The following is a 21,160-nucleotide window of genomic DNA, read 5'->3' as shown; positions in this document are numbered from 1 at the left end:
CCCATATATGGGCCCCAGTCCATCTGAGATCCAATCCCATATCCAGCTGCAACCTCGGCGCCGAGGCCGTGCAATCCCAGCTGCAATCCCAGAATCCTGCTGTCTGGGCTAATCCTTTCTCGGCATCCCTTTCTTTATCGCGGAGACCCAATTGCCTCTCTCGGCTCCTTGACGCCCATCGACACTGCAGTAATATACGCACTACTGGACCCCTCTGTCCATTAATCTCTCCAGCAGCAAGTCTTCTACCGCTCCTACGAGGCCCCAGGCTCCTTCCACGCAGAATCACTGATGGACTGAGGATATCTTATTTTTGATCTCCTGCTCCTGTGCCCCGCATGAGTAATTGATTTATTTCCGTTGTATCGTAGGAGAAAGCCGTGTAAAAACGAGTGTAGTAAAGTGTTCCTATAAGCAAATAAGGAGAGCGAATGATGGAGTGTAATGTGCTTCAATGCAAAAAGCGTGTGCAAACCTCGAGAGCAATGTCAGTCAGTCTAGTCATAACAATAATAAAAAAGTGAGAAACGAGAAATAGCTGTCCCCCCAGATTGGTCTCTCCAGATCCAAATGCCCGACCAGTGAGAGTCTCCTCCCCTCACACCCGCTCCGGTCCCCCGTCGCCCTCATCTCCCGACTTTTCCTCGTCGACCACACCCCTCTTCTTCCTTCTTCCCATCCCTTCATCAACTCTCCCCATCATGGTGTAACGTAACACTCGAGAACGCTCCGAAGAGATCACCCGTCTGCGTGGGCGAACCACCCTCTTCCCCAGGTGTCCCAGGGGTGCTCGATGCCACGGAGAGGATCTGATCTTCAAAGTGCAACGAGCGAGACTCCTTCAGCTGGCGGAAATTGACGGCGTCGACACCGTTGGATGACGACGGGATGATCTGCAAATAACCAATCGCCGTTAGATCCATAGAAAACATACCACAAGGTTCAGTCTTGGGAGATCAACGTTCGGAATGTCAAATCAGATCAAAGTGATTCGGCAAACCCATCGAGCCATAAGGCATATCCCAGCCCCAACGCACAGCGTACCCACCCCCTTTTCCAGCTCATGACACAAGACCAGATTACAAAGAAGCAAAGATCAGGACGCACCGGTGGCTGCGTATTTCGCAAGAGTCCCCAGTTAATTTTAGTAAACCACTTGTGCTGCTTCACTTCGCTGGCACCTGATTTACTCCCTAACCGCGTTTTCTCGTTCTTGTCCAACAATCGAGTGACGCAGTCTTTGCAAGCACTAGAATTCCATCGCAAAGCCACACAGAAGCAAATGATGCGAGTATTAGCCGCGAATGTGCAAGGTTGCAAAGTCCGCGCAGCATGCTTTCCGCAAACTGCGCAGGACAGTTACTTACCTTGATACCTTCGGAGAGTCACGGAAGTGCACAGGCAGTAAGCGGATATTAGCAAAGGTGTCATTGCGCTCCTGGCCTTTGAACGGCGTCGTGGCGTACTGCGAGATAAACACGATGCAGCCAACGCACACATTCAATCAGACAAGAACCCATAGGAAACCAGTAATCAGTACGTACAATCATCTCATAGATGAGGATCCCCAGTGTCCACCAGTCCACCGCGGCAGTGTGGCCTTGCGCATTGATCACTTCCGGTGCAATGTACTCTACATTAGTAGACAAATGACTTCATTTGGCTTCTGACTAAACACTCGAGGAATGTACGATGCCTACCTTCCGTCCCAACAAAGGAATTCGTGCGGAAGTTGGCCGTACATGACATGGTGTCGATCAATGGAACCTTTAGCATGTGTCGGTGATCAGATAACCATCCGACAAGCCAATACTTCATACCCACCCCATTAGCGTCTGAGTGTATCAGGGCTGGCATTCCGCCAGGCTCATTAGACTGTTTTGCCAAGTCAAAGTCCGAAAGCATGATGTGTCCAGATTGGTGTAAAAGGATGTCTAGGTACAAGTCAGTCCACATGCTTCGTCTTTCTCCTAGGAGGAAACGCAATACGTACTTTCCGGTTTAAGATCACGATATATGAAGCCCATGAGATGAAGATATTCCAGAGCGGCAACAACCTCAGCGGCGTAGAAACGCGACCCATCTTCGGGAAGGCATTTCCCAGGCCGTGACTGGAGCGCTCTAAAGAACTCACCACCCATGCAGTACTCCATGCAGAAGTAAAGGTACCCATCTGACTGAAAGGAGTGATACAAGGTCACAATGAATGGATGGTTCGCAGTCGCCAGGATCTCCTGCTCAGTCAGGGCACGCTTGATCTTCTTCCGCTCGATCATTTCCTTTTTAGAAAGCACTAAAGTATTTTCCACCGTTTAGTATCGCGACCAGGCACCTGAAGATAATGCTGACCTTTCATAGCGAATAATTTAGACGTCTTCTTCTCCTTCACAAGGTATACACGGCCAACATCGCCTTTCCCCAGCAGCTTGAGTTTACTGAAGCTTGAAGGCCCCACCTCGACCTTCATTCGAAATGTCAATTACAGATGTCATAGATGTTGAGTAGTAAGAGTCGCTCGTACCTGTCCTACTTTGATAGAATTACTCGAGTATGTCCGCCGAAAAGCTACTTTACCTGGGCCATCACCCAACCCATTCGGAATCCCTGCCTTCAGCGAGGATGGCGCAAGGGTGTTCCGCGGCAGTCTACTCGACCGACCTCTTGAAGAGCCAGATGACATTGTCTCCATAGAATCGGCGTGATCCATGCAATCGCTTACGGCCATCGGAGGAAGAGGTGGCACCGGGTCCGTAGGGGCCAGGTACCCGTTCTTCGTATTCGATGCTGAACGCGAACCTGACGTGAAGAAGCCTTTCGCATTCGGAGCAGACGCTACCCTCCGCAAGAACTTGGTTGCAGATGCCCCCATCGCTTTAGGTGATAGAGGGTTAGGACGAGAGTGTGGTGTTGAATTGCCGAAGGACGACTGTGAGGTATTCGCAGTCTGTGGCTTACTACTAGCCCGTGGCGCGCTTGGATTACGAGACATAGCCATCCGCTGCTTCTCTGATTTTGTTCGTACTCGTGGCTTAAGGGGTCCTGCATCAGCCAGGACGTCTGTGGAGGCATCTTGATGCTGGTACGCTGTATGTGACCGCTTAGGTGAACGAACGTAATTCTGGGATGCTGCAGCCGGGTTTGAATCGCTCGAGTGCGTGTTTGAGGACGTGTATGATGATCGTTGGTCGGAAAAAAGCGACGCGGGGGTGAGGGAAGTATTCGTTAAAGATGCGTTCGGAGTCTTTGGGGTATGCGGACCATTTGGGCTAGTTGGTGAGGGTAACGTATGCGTATCGACCATCAAAGAGGCATGTTCGTGGAGGTTCACGTTCGATTTCCTCGAGAGGGACGACCCGAAGCGCAGAACTGACCTCCAGCTCTGTGCACCAGAAACTTGTGGAGAAGAAGGCTGCGACCTGAAGCCTCCATTGAGTCTAGACTGTGATGCCGAGAAAGAATTCTGGTGGTAGGGATTCGGCGAGGAGGACGACATGGACTGGCAGCAAATCTGCTCGACGGTGACAGCGACGAGGAAAGAAACAAGTTATGGTGAGAGCACGAAAAGCTTGCAGGGCTTGGTCCAGGGCTGACCTAGGACCATCGTCTAAGGAAAGTGCTCTCTGCTTGAATTATGTAACGGTAAAGACCCCTGGCTACTATTTCTCACCAGCACGACTAATATACCGTTGCGACACGAAGGCTACTGTACACTACGATCTGCGCTTCCAGGTCAAAGGAGGAAGGCAGCTAAATACATCGACGGCGAGTGATATCCCGGCATGATGAACAAAAGGTAGAAACTTTGAGGCCAAGGGACCGGGGCTGAGAAAAGAACACGACGCCCACAAAGCTTCGTATTTCGATATGGCCTCGACAGCTGGCGGTCATATTCAGATGGGGAATATTCGTCCAGCTATTTTCTCCCGTGCTGAGCCAGCGCCTCGTTCCGTCAGAAAAGGAGGCTCTATCATGGCTGATTTGATGACATGCCCGAGGGGTGATGTGTACTCTGGGACTGAAAGAACATGCGATCAGAACCTGGACGACACGTTCGCGGAAAAGCAAGAGCTCCCAAGACGTCGGAGCTGTGCTTAATTAGAGTGGGGTTACCGAAGCAGCCGTACTGTTATACATGAGTCAGTATAGTATGAGAAAGCCAATTTAATTGAGAACCTCAAACCGTTTCGTATCGTCCGTAGAGTCAGGCGCAAAGCGGCTATGCTGTACCCAAAATTTCAGCCAAGTCGAGCCGGAGTCGGATCGAAAAAGCTAGTAGGCGGCCGTGACCCGTTGCTCTGCAGGTGAATTTACCAGCCCGACCTTCGCGCTACGGGATAGGCAAGTCAAAGGCTATGACTGGAGCGCTAGTCAGCTCGGACGCTCTACTGCCCGAGGGTGGCGACATATCTCACTGCAGGCAAGGAGTGTCACCGGTGCATCAGCTGGATCTGAAATTGAAAGTGCGTACCTCCAAAAGGTCCAAACCGACGAGACCAATTCATAGGAGGCGATTTTCTTGATTTACCCCGTTGTTAGCTGGTATGTCCGGAAGGGCGCTCTCGGCGGTTTTCAGCGTGGCCAGCGTCCAAAATTCGTATTGTCGCCTGCATGATCGACAAGACAGCAGAAACGGCAAGCGCCCGTTATTACAAGCGGTTTGGCGCCTAATAAAGCAGTGTGGAATCTGTTACCGGTTGTATCACCGATGGCCACGGAAAATTACCACCAACTCGACTTCATCGAGAGGGAAAATCAGACATGTGCGAGATCGATGTGCGAGGTTCACGAATCCCTAGCCTAATGTTCCTGGAGCACTCCGTGCGCCCAAGCCACATCACATTATTTAAATAAAAGGCTTATTCTGTCCGCGCACACATCTCCCTCTACCTTGTCTCGGGTGGATTAATTGAGCTACTGGAGGTCGCTTCAAAAAATAATATAAAGCGACGCTCTCCCTCGTAGTCCTCTCTTATCCCCCATGACTCGCTCCCCCCGCTCCCCGTCCACAGAATCAACCAGATTATTGGAAGACTCTCCCCCTTCCTATCATTCAATTGATGACTCGGATGATGAACCAATTACACCCCCTTCCAAATATTCCAGGAGCGATATCGTTTGGATTCTCGCCGGACTATGGAGCGCTGTCTTCCTGGGTGCTTTTGACGGTTGGCTGCACGACCCCCTCGAGTTTAAATCATCCTGATGGCTGGTTCTTTACAGGAACCGTCGTAGCGACACTTCTAACGGATATCGGAAGCGACTTCAACAAGCTGAACCAATCCTCCTACATTGGCACTTCGTATCTGCTGTCGGTCTGTTGCTTCACGCCACTATACGGTAATATCTATTCATCTTGCGGAACGGACCCGCTAGCTAACGCTCACTATGATTATCTTTCAAGGGCGCCTGTCTGACATCATGGGGCGCAAAGGTGCCATGCTGTTGGGTCTATCACTTTTCGGTATGCTTCGTCGTTCTCTTCCCAGGTGTTCTTGCCCACACAGACGTAGGCTCGGGCACTATATTTTGTGGCCTCGCGCCTTCCATGGAGTCGCTGATCGCTGCGCGTGCCGTTGCAGGAATGGGAGGTGGAGGGTATGTCTGCTCGTAGCATCAACGCGTTTCTTCATAGCTCACGCGTTTCCACCAAGCGTCATGACCGGTTGGTATACACTCATATGAAGCAAAGCTCTACTGACACCGGAATTAGTTGCTAGTGTCGCTGTCACAGATTTGATACCTTTGTAAGTGAACATTTCATGGTTGTGACTTACGTTGACAAACAAACGCAGGAAACAACGCGGTCTATATCAAGGCATGGCAAATATGTATGTTTAACCCACTATTATCCATCGGCGCTGGATCTAATGGCTGCAGTCTTTACGGACTGGGTGCAGGAATTGGAGGCCCCGTTGGGGGGTGGATAAATGATGTCTTTGGCTGGTGCGCTCAGTACCGTGGTCTCCTTGAGGTGTACACGGTCTCATGGATGAGTCGCGCAGGCGATCTGCTTTTCTCTTCCAGGTTTGCATGCTCCAAACGCGAGGTCCTCCGTTTGCTAACATAACGACTCAAAGACCCCGATTCTGGTCTTCTCCTTCGTTTTGGTTGCTCTCAAAGTGAACATCGATCTTCCGCAGGAAATACAGAACGAACCGGTTCGGGAGAAGCTTCGACGCATCGATTTCTTGGGCTCTTTGACGCTGGTCGGGACGGTTGGATGCCTACTCTTGGGTCTGAGTCTCAAATCTACGGAAGAACTGCCCTGGTCGAGCCCCTTGATATGGGGACTCCTCGCGGCCAGTCTAGTATGGGGTGTCGCGTTCATCTATGTTGAGAAATGCTGGGCTCCATACCCGGTGATGCCTCTACGTTTGGTAACACAACGAACGCCATTGGCCGTGTCCGTTGCAAATCTGCTAACCAGTATATCCGCGTTCTCTATGGTAAGCTCCTCGTCCCCTGATGCATCACGATGCTGACCCTAATCTCAGCTCTACAATCTGCCCTTGGTGAGCTAAACGGTCCGTCAAGCAAACCGATGCGGGCTAATCCACATGCTGTAGTATTTTTCTACTGTCAGGCTCGAGTCGGCAACGAACTCAGGTGCACCCACAGTTACCTCCCGCTTGTCTCGGTGCTGATTATTCCTCCGTACTTTAAGGCCTCCACCTGCTACCCCATTCAGTCCGTGGCTCGGGCATGCCTTTCAAGCAATGTTACTGACTTATTTGTTATCAGGTCGCCCTGTCAAGCGGCAGCGTTTTCGCTGGATGGTAATCATCATACATTCTGTCGTTTCAGCTCCTTACTCAATTTTGAATAGGATAATGCGGAGGACCGGCAAACTATACACACTGACTCTCATATCGGCGGTATTTACTATCTATTCGAGCCTCTCGATAGCGAGCTGGACGCCTGACACGGCCGACTTCCATTTGTGGGTGGACATCATTCCACAAGGCTTTGGTATGGCAAGCCTTATCACCACCACCCTTATTGTGAGCTCCTTGTTTAGGACGGGCGTGATAGCTCTGATACTGACCGCTTCTAAGGCCATGATCGCCGGCGTATATAAAGAAGATATGGCAGTGGCGACTGGCAGTATGTCAGACGACCCGCGGACAGCGTACATAACACTGACCGAATTCCACAGTTACATATCTGTTCAGGACGACTGGTCAAGTTCTTGGGGTAAGCCTGAGCGGTACTGTTCTTCAAGCCGTCTTGCTCGGAAAATTAAAGGAGCGCATCCAAGGTCCTGGATCAGCCCAGGTGAGCGGCTAAGATGTGGGTTTATTCTAGGAAGTATTGCTAACTCGTGTGCATGGAGATCATCGAACAAATAAGGTTCGCCTTGCCATGCCATGCTGCAAAGCGCGTTCCGTGACTCCCCCCTAATGCACTTTATCTACAGACATTCTACAGCCATCATACCGCAGCTCGAGCCTTCGATTAGACGCGCCGCGATTGACTCTTATGCCGATGCGCTTCGTGTTGTCTTCATATGTCAGGCTGCCATCAATTTCTTTGGGTTTATTGCCTGCCTCCCCATTCAAGAAAATGCATTACCGTATGTGTCTCGTGCTCGGGCTGCGCGGTTGTTTGACAAATGGTTCTTCGGCCACAGTGGATCCCATGAGGAACAGGAGGAGTATTACAGATCTCGGAGTAACCATGAATGGTCGGACGAGGGCAGCATGGTGGAGTAACTTATTCGTCCGTATAGAATACCACTTGTATTTTTATGTATGTAGTGATACGTCCAGGATATCCCCGCCATCCCCGCCATCCCATTTGTATATAGCGCGATTTATGACTAACGTCGACGGTGGGATGATTAAGGATGGACTTCTTCTAACCAGCGTCTAGGCTTTTTCGAGACGGTGACATTATTTCTGCCGACAATGGCGACGGGTGACTCTTCGTCGCTGTCGGCGAAGCGAGCTCGGTCAGGTCGGGCTGGGCATGGGAGGAAGTTTGATGCGGATACGGTGAATATTGATGAGACGAAGGTGATTCCGAATAGTGAGGAGACTATTGAACGGCGGCTGATTCGCAAAACTTTGGGTATGGCCATCCTGGAGTCGGAACGCAATGAGCCAGCTGCAAAAGGGCAAATAGAAATCACATACATCCACCCATATGTCCCCCGCGCGATATGATGATTACAAGTGCGGTGGTGGTGGTTGAGTTGAAGAGCGGAGGTAGGGACTTCGGCGCTGTCCGGTTCGGAGATGTGTTTGTCGTTGCTTGTTACGCTTCAAGTTCACTCCTCTCATACAGACCCTCCATCGACAATGCCCAACATTAGAGTTTTGCGCGATATCAAGGCCCGGGAGCTTGTGCGCGCAAATGAGGTGGCCCGCAGAGCCTACCTCTATGTCGCCAGAAACCAGGCGCTTCCCCCTCAAGTTCGCCACCAAGCCCAGCTGCAGCTGAACACTTTCGGGCGATACACGCGACCGACAACGGTGAAAAATCGCTGTCACGAAACTGGGAGGGGCCGGGGCATCATGTCGGAATTTGGCTTGTGCAGAGTACGCGCATTACCTCTTCTAATGTCGCAATTCGTTGTTAATCACTACCGTTAGTTCCAATTTCGCTTGAAGGCTCTCAAGGGCGAGCTGCCGGGCGTACAGAAGGCTTCGTGGTAGTTGGTGAGTAGTGGCTGATTGATACGAATAATGTTGGTACTAATAGTGCAAATTCTTCAATATTCAAGTCTGTTCAGAACCCCCCGTGAACCAGTGGTAGATACAATATTAACTGTTCTCAGTCGCGCTACAACCCTTATCCGTTATCTACGAAGCCGACGCTGATTCCGGAGGCGCGATATCGGCGAGGTGGATATCTGGTTCGCCACGCTCGCGTCGCCATTTATTTATTCCGTTTAAGAGAGTTTGCTCAACGAGAAATCTAGAAGAATGTGAAAGAGAGATGGTAAGGAAACGCTGGAGGTTGCGCATGACAACGACTACGAACCCGTATTGTCGTAACCACTTCTCGCTCAGTTCCCAATTAACGTGTGCGAGGACATCGTCGCCGTGCAAGGTTACCTCGTCTTTAAACGAGTGGAGGCAATCAACTAGGTCGAACTTGCCTGTAGGGAGAGCATGCTTAGCAAAGTCCACTGCTTATCACGCTGGAAACTTACTTCTCAGTAATATCATCCTATCCCTCAGATCCGGGTGGATGATCGTGTCAATGACGCTTTCTACGAATCAAGATGAGTAAGATCAACAGCATGGCAAGAATGGCAAATTGACCATGAGGAACCGTTCTGTGAGTCGCTGTGAGTAAGCAATGGCAAGATAGACTGACTGGGATAGAAGTACCTTTGGACCAGGGTAGGCCTCAGTGACGCAGGAAGACAATATGCCGAATTCCGTTTATAGTTATCCAAGTGATATCTGACCCAGCATGGGTAAGTAAGCCCCGGACGAACGCCCAAATAGATAAACCTCGGCGCACCGTATGAGCTTATATGCCTCAACTTTTTGGGGATCATCGTCTTCCTCTTGGTCTAACGAAGTGAGAGTTGATGGTGGAAGCCTCTGCTGAGAATCTGTCGAAGTAGTGCTTTGTGATGGGAATGGCATCGTGTTGACAGGAGAGGGCATGGTCATCGCGATATTTGTAGGGAGGAATGAATTCTGATAATTGTTGACATGCGAGGCTATAGGTCCGTTATAGTGACTTGCGACATTTGACGGAGGAGAGGGTTGTGCGAACATAGGGGAACCAATGCGCATGAGATCCGAGAACATTGCATTGTTGCCTTGAGCAGGAGTACGGGAAGCGGGGTAGATGGAATCGGGAGCAAGCATTGAATAGCCATCCTGCTTCTGCTCGGCCTCCCCATGCCCGTTCATCCCCTTTGCTTTCTTTCCCCGACTCGACTCTGCTTCGTCCTCCGCAGCCCTCTTTTGTCCTTGACCATTCAGCGGGGCGGAGGCGCTAGGTGTACTTGTCTGAGAGTTCGCTTGCTTCTTCCGCCGTTGAAAGCTTTCGAACGCAGTATCGGTTTCAGAGCGATTTATGAAGTTGTTGAAGTCGGCTAATTCCCATCCCAGCTTGGGTAGGAGACCCCCCGCTCCCTCACCTATGAAGCCAGCAAGACTTCGTACAAGGCCGCGCAGAGTATGGTTCTCAGTCATTAAATCTGAAATAGGGTGAACATTAGTGCCGATGTAGCGAGAAGTGTACTATCTTTTGACGCACCCTTGAGCATATTCCGCATCTCGGCCAGAGCTTCATCGTGCCCACCCGAAAGTATCTCAACGCGAGCCTCGAGATCACGTATCTATACGATTCCGCAGCCAACATTCAGCTCACACAATCGATTTCCATGAGTGTCTCGAGGTGTACCCTTTGCTGCTTCCTCTGGCGGAACTCCCGTTGCGCTATCCTATTCTGGTCGCGACGCGCCGCCTGTGAGCTACCAGGACGCGTATGATGTAAGTGCGATTGGTCAAAGGCAGCATGGACAATCACGCACTTTGGATTTTTCTTTCGGCCTGGTTTGCCAAGATTACCTCCCCCGTCGCCTTCATGGGATTCAAAGTCTGAGTCCTGCAGGCATGGGTTAGTTTGGGCGTAATTTCTGACAATTCGGTGTTACCTCGATATCGCCTGACACGCTACGGTCTCTCGGATTCTTCCTTTCGGACATTTGAAGGATATTGCTTGGATGAGAGGTGTTGTATTACGATCAAGTCAACGCAGTCTCCGGCTTTCACGAATGCCGTGAACCTCCGAATCAAACAACCGTCAATCATGCTTTCAAATCCTCCAAATGGATTTCGAGAATAAGGCAAAAGCTTTGCATAGAGGGCGCTGACATATTTTACATCAATACCGATAGATTGGCAAAGTCATCATCATTAGTTCAAGATCAAGGAACTTGTCATTGTGGGCTATGCTCTCGCCAGGTGCCTGTAATTTTGCTATGCTTCCGCGACCCAACGACAAGCAAATCTCTTGACAGAGATATGGTCGACTAGAGGATTGACTGGCCGTTACTGGTCTGTTACGCCCGAGGAACAAGGACAATGGAAAAAGGTGGCCAGACGGACCTATATTTATGGCCAATGACATCCTGAAGTACAACACTTGGTTACTGCACCTCCGTAAGTAGTGTGCCTACTCGCGAACGCTCGCAACCGCATAATTCAATACCCTGTACATTCATCTGGCCTCAAACTGCACCACTGCGAGACCAATAGGATCAGACCGGCGAAATTTTAAACGCGACAAAAAGTTTTAGACGTACTGCGGGTTGTGCGCTTCTTGTACATTATGCGGTGACCACATTCTCTGCAACGGATGGGCTCCCGTGCTCTGATCTCGTTTTTTGCGCCACAGTCTATGTGGATACCAATTGAGTAGCCATTCAAGTTCGATGATTGAGAAACACAGGTATACCTGCGCAAATGTAGCCCATGGCTTCCTGACGCGAAGGTGGATTGTACGCTGTTGTGCCGGTATTCCCTTGGGTGTTGCTAGCCTGATTCATGTTGCTGTCGCTGTCGTGTGATACGCCTCGCGAGCGTAGATGAAGAACCTGGAAACCTGCAGTAGATTTGATATTTGCGCGTGTTGCAAAGCATGGGCGCTTGTTAAAGGAATTAGACGCCCAATTCGGTCCTGATAATCGGGACCGGTAGCCTCGAACACTCATCCACTGAGGAAATGATGAGCATGATAGCAACGCTGTAGAATTTCCTCGCGGTGAGCTTTGGGCTCAGCTACAAGCGAAGGCGATGCGTGTAGACTCTCATGTCGTGCCATTCTGCCATCGCAAGCAGAGCCGGTGGTCCTCCGCCCACCTGACACCGACGTCCGATATCTCTCAATAGTGACAGTATGTTGCTTGAGTCTTTTGATCCAGTATCGTAGTGATGAATCTGATGCAGCTCCATTTATTCATAGGTTGGCTGTGCGTGGCCGTCGTTTCGCTTGGAACCCGTTAGCGGGACTACCCATTCTGAAGCAAAACACAATGGCCGTTTCCTTGCGATTACTTTTCGAAAGTGATTCAAGTGGAGGCGAGGTCGTTGGCAAGTAAAACAATCCCATGGCCTAAATGCATTTGTTTTGGAGGTGGTGTCATCTCAAGTAACCAAGAGCGCCCCTGTTGTAGATCAGGTTGATGCGTGCAAACTTGAACTCATCACCTTGCCGACCGCCTTTGATCCCCTCTGTTCTGGATACTGCGACCACGGAGCGGACTGTTTGGAATCTGCATCGATATGAGGATCCATTTCTTGACAACATGACCGTGGGCTGTTTCTAGGGCACCCACAGCCTTTATATCTCTCGCATTTCTGTCGAAGCTCTCTTTCCAAGGTTGCAAGCCAGTTGTCGACTCCCTTATCCAGCCAACTACACCATTCTCTGAAATGGCCACCACTCTCCCTTCCTTTGTTGAACTTATGGCTTCTCTGGGTCTTGACCAACCGACTTCAGCCAGAGACACTAGATTGTCCCCCTCTACATCCCCCCGAGCTTCGCCGCCACTTTCTATTAGCCGTGATGCATCTCCCCCTATACCCAGATCTAGCTCATCTGCGAGCCTCAAAGACATAGCTTCTTCGCGCAGCCGGTCCGCTAGATATACTCCATATTCCCCGAAGCTGGTACGTTTACGACGACTTGTCTTCCCCAGGTTCCATATCTCATTAGCCCCGCCAGCTGTCCGCTCGCCGTGGGAGTGTCAGCTCCGTCTCTTCTTCCTCCTCTGCTTCCGATACGTCATCTACAGTATGTTATTTAGTCACAAACGCCGTCTGCATTATCTAACAACCCCTCAGTCCACTTCTTCGTCGCCCCGCATGAACACCTCCCAATTCAGGAAACGCAGCCACCAATTAACCATCAACGTCTGCGAGTCGACGAACGACCTCTCCGCCAACACCCCCATTTCTAGCTATGTACGTCGCAAGACTCCGGGCACTTCCCCGACTTCAACTTCCTTCCCCCGAGAAGACCTGCCCCCTTGCTTGACACCACTCTCGTTGCCAACCCTTCCGCCGCTCCCTCCTCTTTCGGGAAGCTCAGACGAGTTTCCCATTACCCCCGAGTCGAACTCGTTCGCGGAGCTGGACCCTCCAGCCTTCATATCGGGTAAAAGCAAAGGCTCGTATGGACGCATGGGCCGCCCCACGGGTACAAGGCTTTCCACTTCACCACTGCCAGTCAGGCTCAGTCACCGCATTCGCCGGCGACAAATTGATCACGTTGAGTGACTCAAGGACACTGAAATTTATATTTAATCCTTAATATATTAAGACATATATCTTGTATCCCATAGGGTTTCTGTGCGCATTTTGGACTTTAGTAGTTGACTACGGACAACTGTACTCATCGCATTTGTTGTTTCGTTTCTAGCATATCAATTGACAACGCCGCTCTTTTGCTTGCTATCCCTGTCGCCGTCGCATACTCGTGCTCGATACCATGCTGTCAGCTACACAAGCTTTGCGACCAGTATCAGTGCAATCTCTCCTGTTAGCGACGCCATCCAGTTACTATTAAGACCATCAAATCATCACCACCGAGGAGACACGACGGTAGCGCATACTACTGCACTTTCACATGGAAGCAATATATTCTCTGATGATGAGTTGTAGCCGCTGTATTGTCTAGATAATAATACACATCAAATACACGCACTGAGTTGACCGGACAATGGTATGGCATCCACCATATGTTAGTCGTGGAGCTCCTCATCAACTCCAGGACACAATTCTTCCATCTCCTCCTCGTCCGGATACTGCGTCCCGCACCAAAAGCAGTAACAGTATTGTTCCCGCAAATAGCTCAATACCAATTGAAGCCGGTCGTGAGCCTGAAATAGTCGCTGAGCCTGCGCGTCGGCGCACAACCGTAAAGTTTATAGTCGTACCTGGAGACGCAGATATTGGGCTGCCTCTTCTAGAATGTCTCTAGAGTACTTCCTCTCCGGGGCTACGTCCTTTCTGCGCGCGTCTGCGTTATCTTCAGTGACGGCACTTAAAGAATCCGCGCGCATCTGCTGTCGCAATATGCTTTCAATGGAAGTGTCGTTCCCGCGCGATATAACCCTGGGATCGTAGGTGGTATGCAGAGTTAGGGCCTCCAATAGGCCTTCTGGAAAGGACGAGGGGTCGTTTGGATTTAGCCAGAGTACGTTGAACTAGGAACGGAGCGTTAGAACACCTCCGAAAGAAACATATACGATACAGTCTCACCGAAACCCCCTTCTTTTCATCGAGCGTGATGCAAGTACGTTGGGCAGGGCCTAATCTGCCTTCGGCGCGTTTCTCATTGTACTGCTGCTTTGCCCGCTCGCGGAAATCCTTGTGTCGGTTACTTTCCTCGGCCATCTTGGCCATCTTGCTGACACGGTCCTGAGACGATGTGGGCGAACGCGGCCGCTTCAACGTTACAAGCCCAATGCCCTTCTTGCCTGGATGGAATTTGGCGGCGAAATCAGTATATAGCGTAGACGAATAGGTCAGACGGCACCTTGCCATTCATTTATCGGCAATGGTTCAACCTTGTGTTTTGGAACACTGGGAGCGACGTCGTCCGCCGTGGTTTCCTCGCCCTCGCCTGGAGTATGGGGACTCTTGCCCGTATCATGATCATCAGTTTGACCGAGAGCCTGCCCGGGTTTGAATCCCATCTTCATCATAATCGAGAGGGCCTTGTTGCCCGAGCTGACACCAGCTTCCTGTTCATCCTTCGCCCGTTCGAACAGACTCTGGCTGAGACCCTGCTCTCTGGATTCGAGCTCGCGCTGGCGTCGGCTTTTCGTTCGACCTTGTTCATTCTTCAGCTGTGAGCGAAGCTGCGACTGCTTTCGAAGACTCGAGTATGTCTTCGGAGCAGACGAAGTTGGTGCAGCTGCAGCTAAGAACTTGTCTGAGAGATAGTCATCTTCCTCATCGCTCATGCTGAGTATTGGAAGATCAGAGATTCCATACCGCCGTCTCCGACACGATCTAACTCACACAGGGGTAATGAGGATAAAAGTAAATAGCATCGCATTCGGGACGAGCGACACAATATACAAGGTGACACTATCAACGGCACCAGACCTAACTATGGAACGCATCGAGTAGCATGAAACGGGTCGAAGTTAACGATAACAGGATGAACACGACATAAAGCATGATAGGACGTAAACAAAGTGAAGGAGTCGTGATTTATGGCATGTCATACTGGGGCGTTATGAAACAAACGTTTAAGCGGCGACGACAGCAGCGGCGGGGGCAAGGGTCTCAGCAGCAGGAGCGACGGCTGGTTCAGGGGCAACGGGGGCTTCAGCTGGGACGGCAGCGGCGACGGGAGCGTCGGGATTAGCCTCGTCCTTGCCCTCACCTTCACTCTCCGAATGTGGTGTGTTGACGGCGACCTTGACAGCGATAGCCCGACCGGTGACTTCTTTACCATCAAGGGCCTGGATTGCCTTCTGCTGCTCTTCCTCGCTGCCGACATCAACGAAGCCGTAGCCCTTGCTTTTTCTGGGCTTTCCGTAGCGGCGGCGGACGATGCGAGCGGTGACAACGTGGATGCCGGCTTCGCTGAACAAAGCGGTGAGGCCAGCATCATCGACACTGAAGCCGAGGTTGGCTACGAAAAGCATGGTCTTGGAGGGTTCACCAGCTGGGTCTTCACCTTCAGGACGCGACACGCGAGGCTTGCGGACACGTCCCGCCTTCTTCGGTGCTGCTTGGGCGGCCCCCTCAGCGTCCGGCGCAGGGGCTTCCGAGACATCGCCCTCAGCCTTAGGGAACTTAGGCTTGCGCTATATGCGTGTCGATAAGTGCATTATACATCAAAGAAATCAATGGAAGTGCATACAGCGGACTTCTTCTTCTTCTTGGGCTTCGCGACACTCTCCGTCTCACCCTCTGTTGTGGGTGCGTCGGTCTTGGTAGCTTCGCCGTTCGCTTCTGCCTCAGTGACCTCACCGGGAACGGCTTTCGCGCCACGCCTGCCGGGACGTCTCTTGGCCTTCTTCTCCTTCCTCTCTTTGTCCTTTTCGTCGGAAGGTTTTGCAACCTCGACAACTACTTCGCGACCGTCGAGCTCTGTCTTGTTGAGAAGCTCGGCGGCCTTTTGCACTGCCTCCGCACTGGACAGAGCTACGAAACCGTATCCTGCTGAACGGTGACCCCGAAGGATAACGTGAGCAGACAGGCTAGTTTTATTATGTCCATCAGTAATTCTACGCGAAAAGGCTATGCACTCGCTCACATTTCACTCTGAACAGGCGCAAAGAAAGCCTTCAGCCCTTCATCCGTAGTAACATACGCAAGATTTCCTACAAAGACCTGGCACGATGAAATTAGAATCCGTCGGCATCGCATATAGATAAAGCAAACCTTGAAGCCTGGTGCTTCTTCGATCTTCTCTTGCGCAACGGGAGGCGCGCCGTTTACTGGAACATTGGCGGCTGGGGCATCAGACATGGTGGACGATGGGCGGGCTGGTGGTTTTGTAGTGGATGAACGCGAACTGGGCTTGATGAACCGGTTTCTTTTTGTCAAACTTGAAGGTTGAAGAAGAAGAGGTTTTGCGAAGACACTGCATATTTGTACCATTCGCTTCTGATCTAAACACACGCAAACACCATCTTTTGATGAGTCGCTATGGTACCCGGCGCTGTCTCAGTTCTCGTAACTTCAGCTGTTGTTCTGCCAGGAAATTTGCTTGTGGCCTGCGGTGACACGTATTTTACACCCAAGGCGCCGCACAAAAATGAGAAGCGCTGCTTCATTTTTCTCATTTGATCGTTTTTGATGTGTGCCAAGTTTAGCGTGTGCCTGGCCTGTGCGCCGGATTACCTAAGGCACGCCGCGTGATAAAACCCCAAGGTTGGAGCGAAGAAACTTCAACAGTCTTTTCCTCCTGCCCTCATCACCCTCCCCAACGAGCCTTTTCGGCAATTCCATTCTTTTGCCTCCCTTCGTTTTCTGAACCACCCCCCCTCGTTTACGATTTGCAGCAGGCAGGATTCCACACAATGGCCTCCAAGATTTTGAACCTTCTCGCGATATCAACTTTAGCGATTTTAGCCTCTTCTTTCGGCCCCGCTTCAGTCACCGCTCTTTCGGTCGATTCACATCACCTTGTTCGACAAGTCCCCCATGCTCATGGTGCGGTCGCGAAGCGCAAGCGTTCCGTTAACAGGCGTTGTAAGCCCCGTCCTACGACGAAGACTCCATCTGTCCCCACACCAGCGCCTGCAACTGGCGACAATGGCAGTTCTGGCAACAATGGAGGTAGCGGAGGCAGCGGCACGACCAAGCCTGCCGATCCCAAGCCTCAAAGTGACAAGGGCGCGGCTTCAAGCACCCCCGCCGCACCCAAGCCCTCAGTGACGCCCAAGCCTGCTGATAACAATAATAACAACGGAGGCTCCAATAACTCCGGCAGTGGCAGTGGAAAGGTTGGCCTCGCCTGGCCCAACGGCGAGGACATCGATCTCGCCAACTGGCACACTGGAAGCACTAAGTTGTGAGTTATCGGTTTTACATGCCGTGCTCGTGTTTTTCTCATTCCGCTGTAGCATCTACACTTGGAGTCCTTGGATCCCTGCCAAAGCCAAATCCCTTGGCTTTGCTCCCGCTCCCATGCTCTGGGGCGAGAAGCAGCTCTCCGACTTCAAGAAGCTCGTCAAGCCCGGTTATGCTAACATCGCGATGGGCTTCAACGAGTGAGTCTCACATTTTGTCACCGTGTCTGTATGGTAACCAATAACTTCTTAAAGACCTGATCAGGGTGGTCAGGCTAACATGTCTCCCTCGCGTGGCTGCTCCTTGTGGTGGGAGAACCTCAACCCGTTGAAGGACCAAGGCTATCAACTCATCTCCCCCGCCTGCACGAACGCCCCCAGTGGTACTCAATGGATGAAGGACTTTATGGGTTGCTGCCGTGACTGCCGAGTGAGTTATCTGCTATTGGTAGGCTACGCGCTCCAGGGCTAACCCTTGCTACTAGATTGATGCCATCGCTACCCATTTCTACGGTACTTCCGCCCAGGCTCTTATCCAGCACGTCACCGACATCCACAACCTCTTCGGCAAGGACGTCTGGGTTACTGAATTTGCATGCCAAGTGATTATGATGATTATGTCCTCTTACTTGCATATCTAACTCTCATCCCTCAGAACTTTGGTGGTAGTGGCGGCCAGTGCTCGAAAGCTCAAGTTAATGAATTCATGGACACTGTGACCGGTTTCTTCGATAATACTCCATGGGTAAAGGCATACTTCGCCTTCGGTGCCATGCATGACATGTTCAACGTGAACCCCGACAACCAACTGATGGGCGCTGACGGGAAGCCCAACGCATTGGGCAGGAAGTACATCAAGGCCTAATTGTAGAGGCTTTCCGCAATCTCATCTTCATTCTATATCACGCACTCTCATGGGTTATACCCCTCTATCATACCAATCTTCCCATTTGCTTTAGAAAGTTCACATTTGTGCAGGCACCCGTCAGTCTTGTTGGAATGTTTAATGTTTTCGGGTGTCGTTGCTGGTTTACATTTACCACCCAGGCGTGCTAGTAGCGTATCGTACTATAGCAATTGTTTCTGACATACAAATCACCATTTGGATACGATTATGTCACCACGATCTACGTTCCTCGCGAAATTAAGCCCCAGTTTGTCTCTTGACTCCCATGTCTGTCGTGAAGCACCTCCCATCGACGCTCAAGCAATTATTGGCGTTGCGGAATCCTGGAACTCCGCCGAGCCAGTCGCTGCCTCGCCTCCATGAACTATTCAAAAGGACAATGCGCGACGCTGCATCGCGAAATGCAGAGACGGGTTGGCTTGTCCTGACGGCGAGTTATCTGGGCATGAGAATTCGCTCAGCACAGCTGACCTCTCTTCCATAGACATGCTCACTACTTACTGCTAATCAACCCTCGGCAGTAGGGCACCTCTATCGCTTCATTACTAGAAGTGACCCCAACAACCCAAGCACTCGAGGGGATATCAGAGAAGCTGTTAACAAGGCCGCTTTAATGCGAGAGTCAGCGTTGAAAAGCGTTATTTTTGTTGGAGTACCGCGAGTAAGAACTCGCTTATGGCAGTACTTCGCATGTATGGTGTTGATATTTCCGAACATCAGGTCATCCTTACCCTCTCCGCCCTGTCTGAGGCCCTGGACGACGACGTAAGGAATTCGCTGCGGACACAGTCAATAAGGTGAGCCCTGTGCGGTTGAGAAGGAATAATGTAGCTAATGATTTTGTGAAACAGGACGGCTACGCCCGAGAATGTTGACGCGACAGTTAGACGGGGTAAGGCCCTGTGGGACAACATCTATGCACCTCACGCCGATAAACTCCATGCGAAACTAGGATCCTATCATCCGGACTTCATTTGTGAGTGTTGTCTCCACCACCTACCAGCCACAATGGTACCCATCAACACATGGGATCGATCTCAAGATCTTGAGTTTCGTTTGCGTCTAACTTGTTTTACAAATAACACGAACACGATGACTGATGGTATCTTCGCTTTTTGCTGCGTGTAGCGTTCATCATCCAGAGCTATGGCTCGATCTTGGCTCCCTTCCCCGGCAAGACCAAGGCGTACAAAGATACGAGTGACGTCGACGACCCCGACCAAGGAAATCTCAGCCGAGCACAAGGTTCTGTTGTCGGCGTTGCATGTCTTCGCGCCGAGGGTGGAGTGGGTCCTCAACTGACCAGCCATGTCTTCGGCCTCCTGAAGGCTCGCAACGTGGACGGCCTGAACAGGGAAGACTTATGGTTGGCTAGTGATGAAGGAACTGAATGGGTCGTCCGTACCGTGGATGAAATTCTCGATGTTGTGTCATCAGATGTGATGGCGGCTGCGTCGAAGGTGAAATTGTAACTGCAATGAGGACGTGTCGGGTGACCAATGACTTTCCCGACTGTACCTGTATGATTGCATCGTGGGCCAAGTTTGCAACTCAGAACGGCTGTTTTCAGCTCCACGTGAACTCAGGAAAAATGTGTTGTCTAAACGCCTCCCCTTGCGAGCGATGTTACTTCCCGGCTATCCTGTACATGGTGGCGATTATCGGTCAAACATCTTTTCGGATCTTACGACATGTCATGCCAGTCCCAGTCGGACGAGAAGACACTCAGCGACGAAATCTGACCGTGAATAATCGATGAATCTTGGTGGCACGACTTTTATCGATTGCGTTGAGTACATATGTTATACAAGGGCTGAAAATTAATGACTATGGCACTTTTAGAAAACGTGGAATTGAAGATGAATAATTACAGATTCCAGGCGGCACAGAAGCGATAGAGCATGGCAGTCACCGTGACCGTGTCCATGATGGGAGGGTGCATCTACACGCGATTCAACAGCAATTCCGTACACTGTGAAGAAGCGCTACTCACTACCGTACCAGCACCAGCGGTTCGAACGAAATGAAGCTCGCCATAGACATCCCCGATTTGATATCGGGTCTGTCGTATCGGTCGGAAGAAAGCAATAACGTTGTTATTCTGATCCTGAAGCTGCAATTGGCAATATCTATCAGGGACGCTTCATTGATTTTAAAATTAAAGAATCGACGTACCACTACGTCGTTGCCGTTACTGCTTGGCCGCCATCGGTATTGCAAACCGTCGGGACCGTTGAAGACTCTTGCACCCTGTATGTTGCATGAGGCTCATGGAACGCGGACGACACGATGTCGGACCTACATAAACGTTACGATCTGGGCGCACGAGGTCGGCCATGGATAGTTGTGTCTAAAACGCGGCGTAAATTCTTGCATGAAGAAGACGGTGATTGTACGTACTTTGCCAATGATTACTCGGCCTAGAGCACCATTGGTGGCCCACTCAAACTTAGCCACACGGTCCTCTTTGTTGGGGCGGATAGCACGATACAAGGTTGTGACGCTCTGGCCGTTGGCACCGACGCTTGTCTGTGAACACCGAGGTGAGTCCTAGGTTCGTATGTGCCCGAGGGATACTGACGGAGAAGCGATATAGGACACCCCAGGAATTGAAGAGGACACTTTCACGAGGGTCCTGGTTGGTCCATGAGAGGATGTCGTTAGACGCGTTTGACATAGTGGCGGAAGGGTTGGAGAGTCGGGGAGGATGTCGAGGTGAGTATGATAGTAATTTGACAAATCGC

The 21,160-nt window shown here is 51.0% G+C and overlaps 10 protein-coding genes across 10 annotated transcripts; 5 read left to right on the top strand and 5 right to left on the bottom strand.

The window, feature by feature from the left end:
• Positions 1–686: 686 nt before the first annotated feature.
• Positions 687–2,869, bottom strand: PC9H_005180 (uncharacterized protein; the record flags this gene model as incomplete). Its single annotated transcript, XM_036774755.1, has 9 exons — positions 687–893; positions 1,108–1,249; positions 1,368–1,465; positions 1,545–1,633; positions 1,692–1,767; positions 1,825–1,934; positions 1,994–2,293; positions 2,350–2,461; positions 2,522–2,869. The coding sequence occupies 9 exons, from the start codon at positions 2,867–2,869 to the stop codon at positions 687–689; spliced, it is 1,482 nt and encodes a 493-aa protein (XP_036633257.1).
• Positions 2,870–4,978: 2,109 nt separating this feature from the next.
• PC9H_005179 (uncharacterized protein) lies at positions 4,979–7,712 on the top strand (the record flags this gene model as incomplete). Its single annotated transcript, XM_036774754.1, has 20 exons — positions 4,979–5,165; positions 5,221–5,337; positions 5,402–5,461; positions 5,511–5,595; positions 5,652–5,662; positions 5,711–5,744; positions 5,793–5,828; positions 5,878–5,943; positions 6,003–6,024; positions 6,078–6,446; positions 6,495–6,512; positions 6,567–6,606; positions 6,665–6,687; positions 6,742–6,776; positions 6,827–7,001; positions 7,056–7,104; positions 7,157–7,275; positions 7,334–7,350; positions 7,418–7,573; positions 7,631–7,712. The coding sequence occupies 20 exons, from the start codon at positions 4,979–4,981 to the stop codon at positions 7,710–7,712; spliced, it is 1,701 nt and encodes a 566-aa protein (XP_036633256.1).
• A 588-nt stretch (positions 7,713–8,300) lies between these two features.
• Positions 8,301–8,657, top strand: MRP2 (40S ribosomal protein mrp2, mitochondrial; the record flags this gene model as incomplete). The annotated part of the gene is made up of 2 exons (XM_036774753.1): positions 8,301–8,540; positions 8,595–8,657. The coding sequence occupies 2 exons, from the start codon at positions 8,301–8,303 to the stop codon at positions 8,655–8,657; spliced, it is 303 nt and encodes a 100-aa protein (XP_036633255.1).
• A 147-nt stretch (positions 8,658–8,804) lies between these two features.
• PC9H_005177 (uncharacterized protein) lies at positions 8,805–10,675 on the bottom strand (the record flags this gene model as incomplete). Its single annotated transcript, XM_036774752.1, has 9 exons — positions 8,805–8,919; positions 8,986–9,103; positions 9,158–9,217; positions 9,325–9,413; positions 9,475–10,165; positions 10,225–10,306; positions 10,372–10,441; positions 10,502–10,575; positions 10,625–10,675. The coding sequence occupies 9 exons, from the start codon at positions 10,673–10,675 to the stop codon at positions 8,805–8,807; spliced, it is 1,350 nt and encodes a 449-aa protein (XP_036633254.1).
• A 1,729-nt stretch (positions 10,676–12,404) lies between these two features.
• On the top strand, positions 12,405–13,250 carry PC9H_005176 (uncharacterized protein; the record flags this gene model as incomplete). Its single annotated transcript, XM_036774751.1, has 3 exons — positions 12,405–12,641; positions 12,697–12,765; positions 12,816–13,250. The coding sequence occupies 3 exons, from the start codon at positions 12,405–12,407 to the stop codon at positions 13,248–13,250; spliced, it is 741 nt and encodes a 246-aa protein (XP_036633253.1).
• A 464-nt stretch (positions 13,251–13,714) lies between these two features.
• Positions 13,715–14,941, bottom strand: PC9H_005175 (uncharacterized protein; the record flags this gene model as incomplete). The annotated part of the gene is made up of 4 exons (XM_036774750.1): positions 13,715–13,852; positions 13,910–14,179; positions 14,235–14,452; positions 14,512–14,941. The coding sequence occupies 4 exons, from the start codon at positions 14,939–14,941 to the stop codon at positions 13,715–13,717; spliced, it is 1,056 nt and encodes a 351-aa protein (XP_036633252.1).
• Positions 14,942–15,232: 291 nt separating this feature from the next.
• On the bottom strand, positions 15,233–16,463 carry PC9H_005174 (uncharacterized protein; the record flags this gene model as incomplete). The annotated part of the gene is made up of 4 exons (XM_036774749.1): positions 15,233–15,796; positions 15,853–16,192; positions 16,249–16,325; positions 16,377–16,463. 4 exons carry the CDS (start codon positions 16,461–16,463, stop codon positions 15,233–15,235), a joined length of 1,068 nt encoding a protein of 355 aa, XP_036633251.1.
• Positions 16,464–17,017: 554 nt separating this feature from the next.
• On the top strand, positions 17,018–18,374 carry PC9H_005173 (uncharacterized protein; the record flags this gene model as incomplete). Its single annotated transcript, XM_036774748.1, has 5 exons — positions 17,018–17,511; positions 17,564–17,710; positions 17,765–17,939; positions 17,995–18,111; positions 18,165–18,374. 5 exons carry the CDS (start codon positions 17,018–17,020, stop codon positions 18,372–18,374), a joined length of 1,143 nt encoding a protein of 380 aa, XP_036633250.1.
• Positions 18,375–18,681: 307 nt separating this feature from the next.
• On the top strand, positions 18,682–19,888 carry PC9H_005172 (uncharacterized protein; the record flags this gene model as incomplete). The annotated part of the gene is made up of 5 exons (XM_036774747.1): positions 18,682–18,846; positions 18,901–19,077; positions 19,137–19,213; positions 19,268–19,392; positions 19,545–19,888. 5 exons carry the CDS (start codon positions 18,682–18,684, stop codon positions 19,886–19,888), a joined length of 888 nt encoding a protein of 295 aa, XP_036633249.1.
• Positions 19,889–20,283: 395 nt separating this feature from the next.
• Positions 20,284–21,093, bottom strand: PC9H_005171 (uncharacterized protein; the record flags this gene model as incomplete). The annotated part of the gene is made up of 6 exons (XM_036774746.1): positions 20,284–20,358; positions 20,410–20,529; positions 20,592–20,666; positions 20,719–20,766; positions 20,817–20,945; positions 20,998–21,093. 6 exons carry the CDS (start codon positions 21,091–21,093, stop codon positions 20,284–20,286), a joined length of 543 nt encoding a protein of 180 aa, XP_036633248.1.
• Between the last annotated feature and the right edge of the window lie 67 nt (positions 21,094–21,160).

Source organism: Pleurotus ostreatus (genome assembly GCF_014466165.1).
Source record: "Pleurotus ostreatus strain PC9 chromosome Unknown scaffold_3, whole genome shotgun sequence".
Lineage (NCBI taxonomy): Eukaryota > Fungi > Basidiomycota > Agaricomycetes > Agaricales > Pleurotaceae > Pleurotus > Pleurotus ostreatus.
The sequence above is the reverse complement of the archived record's forward strand: the minus strand, read 5'-3'. Positions and strand labels throughout refer to the sequence as shown.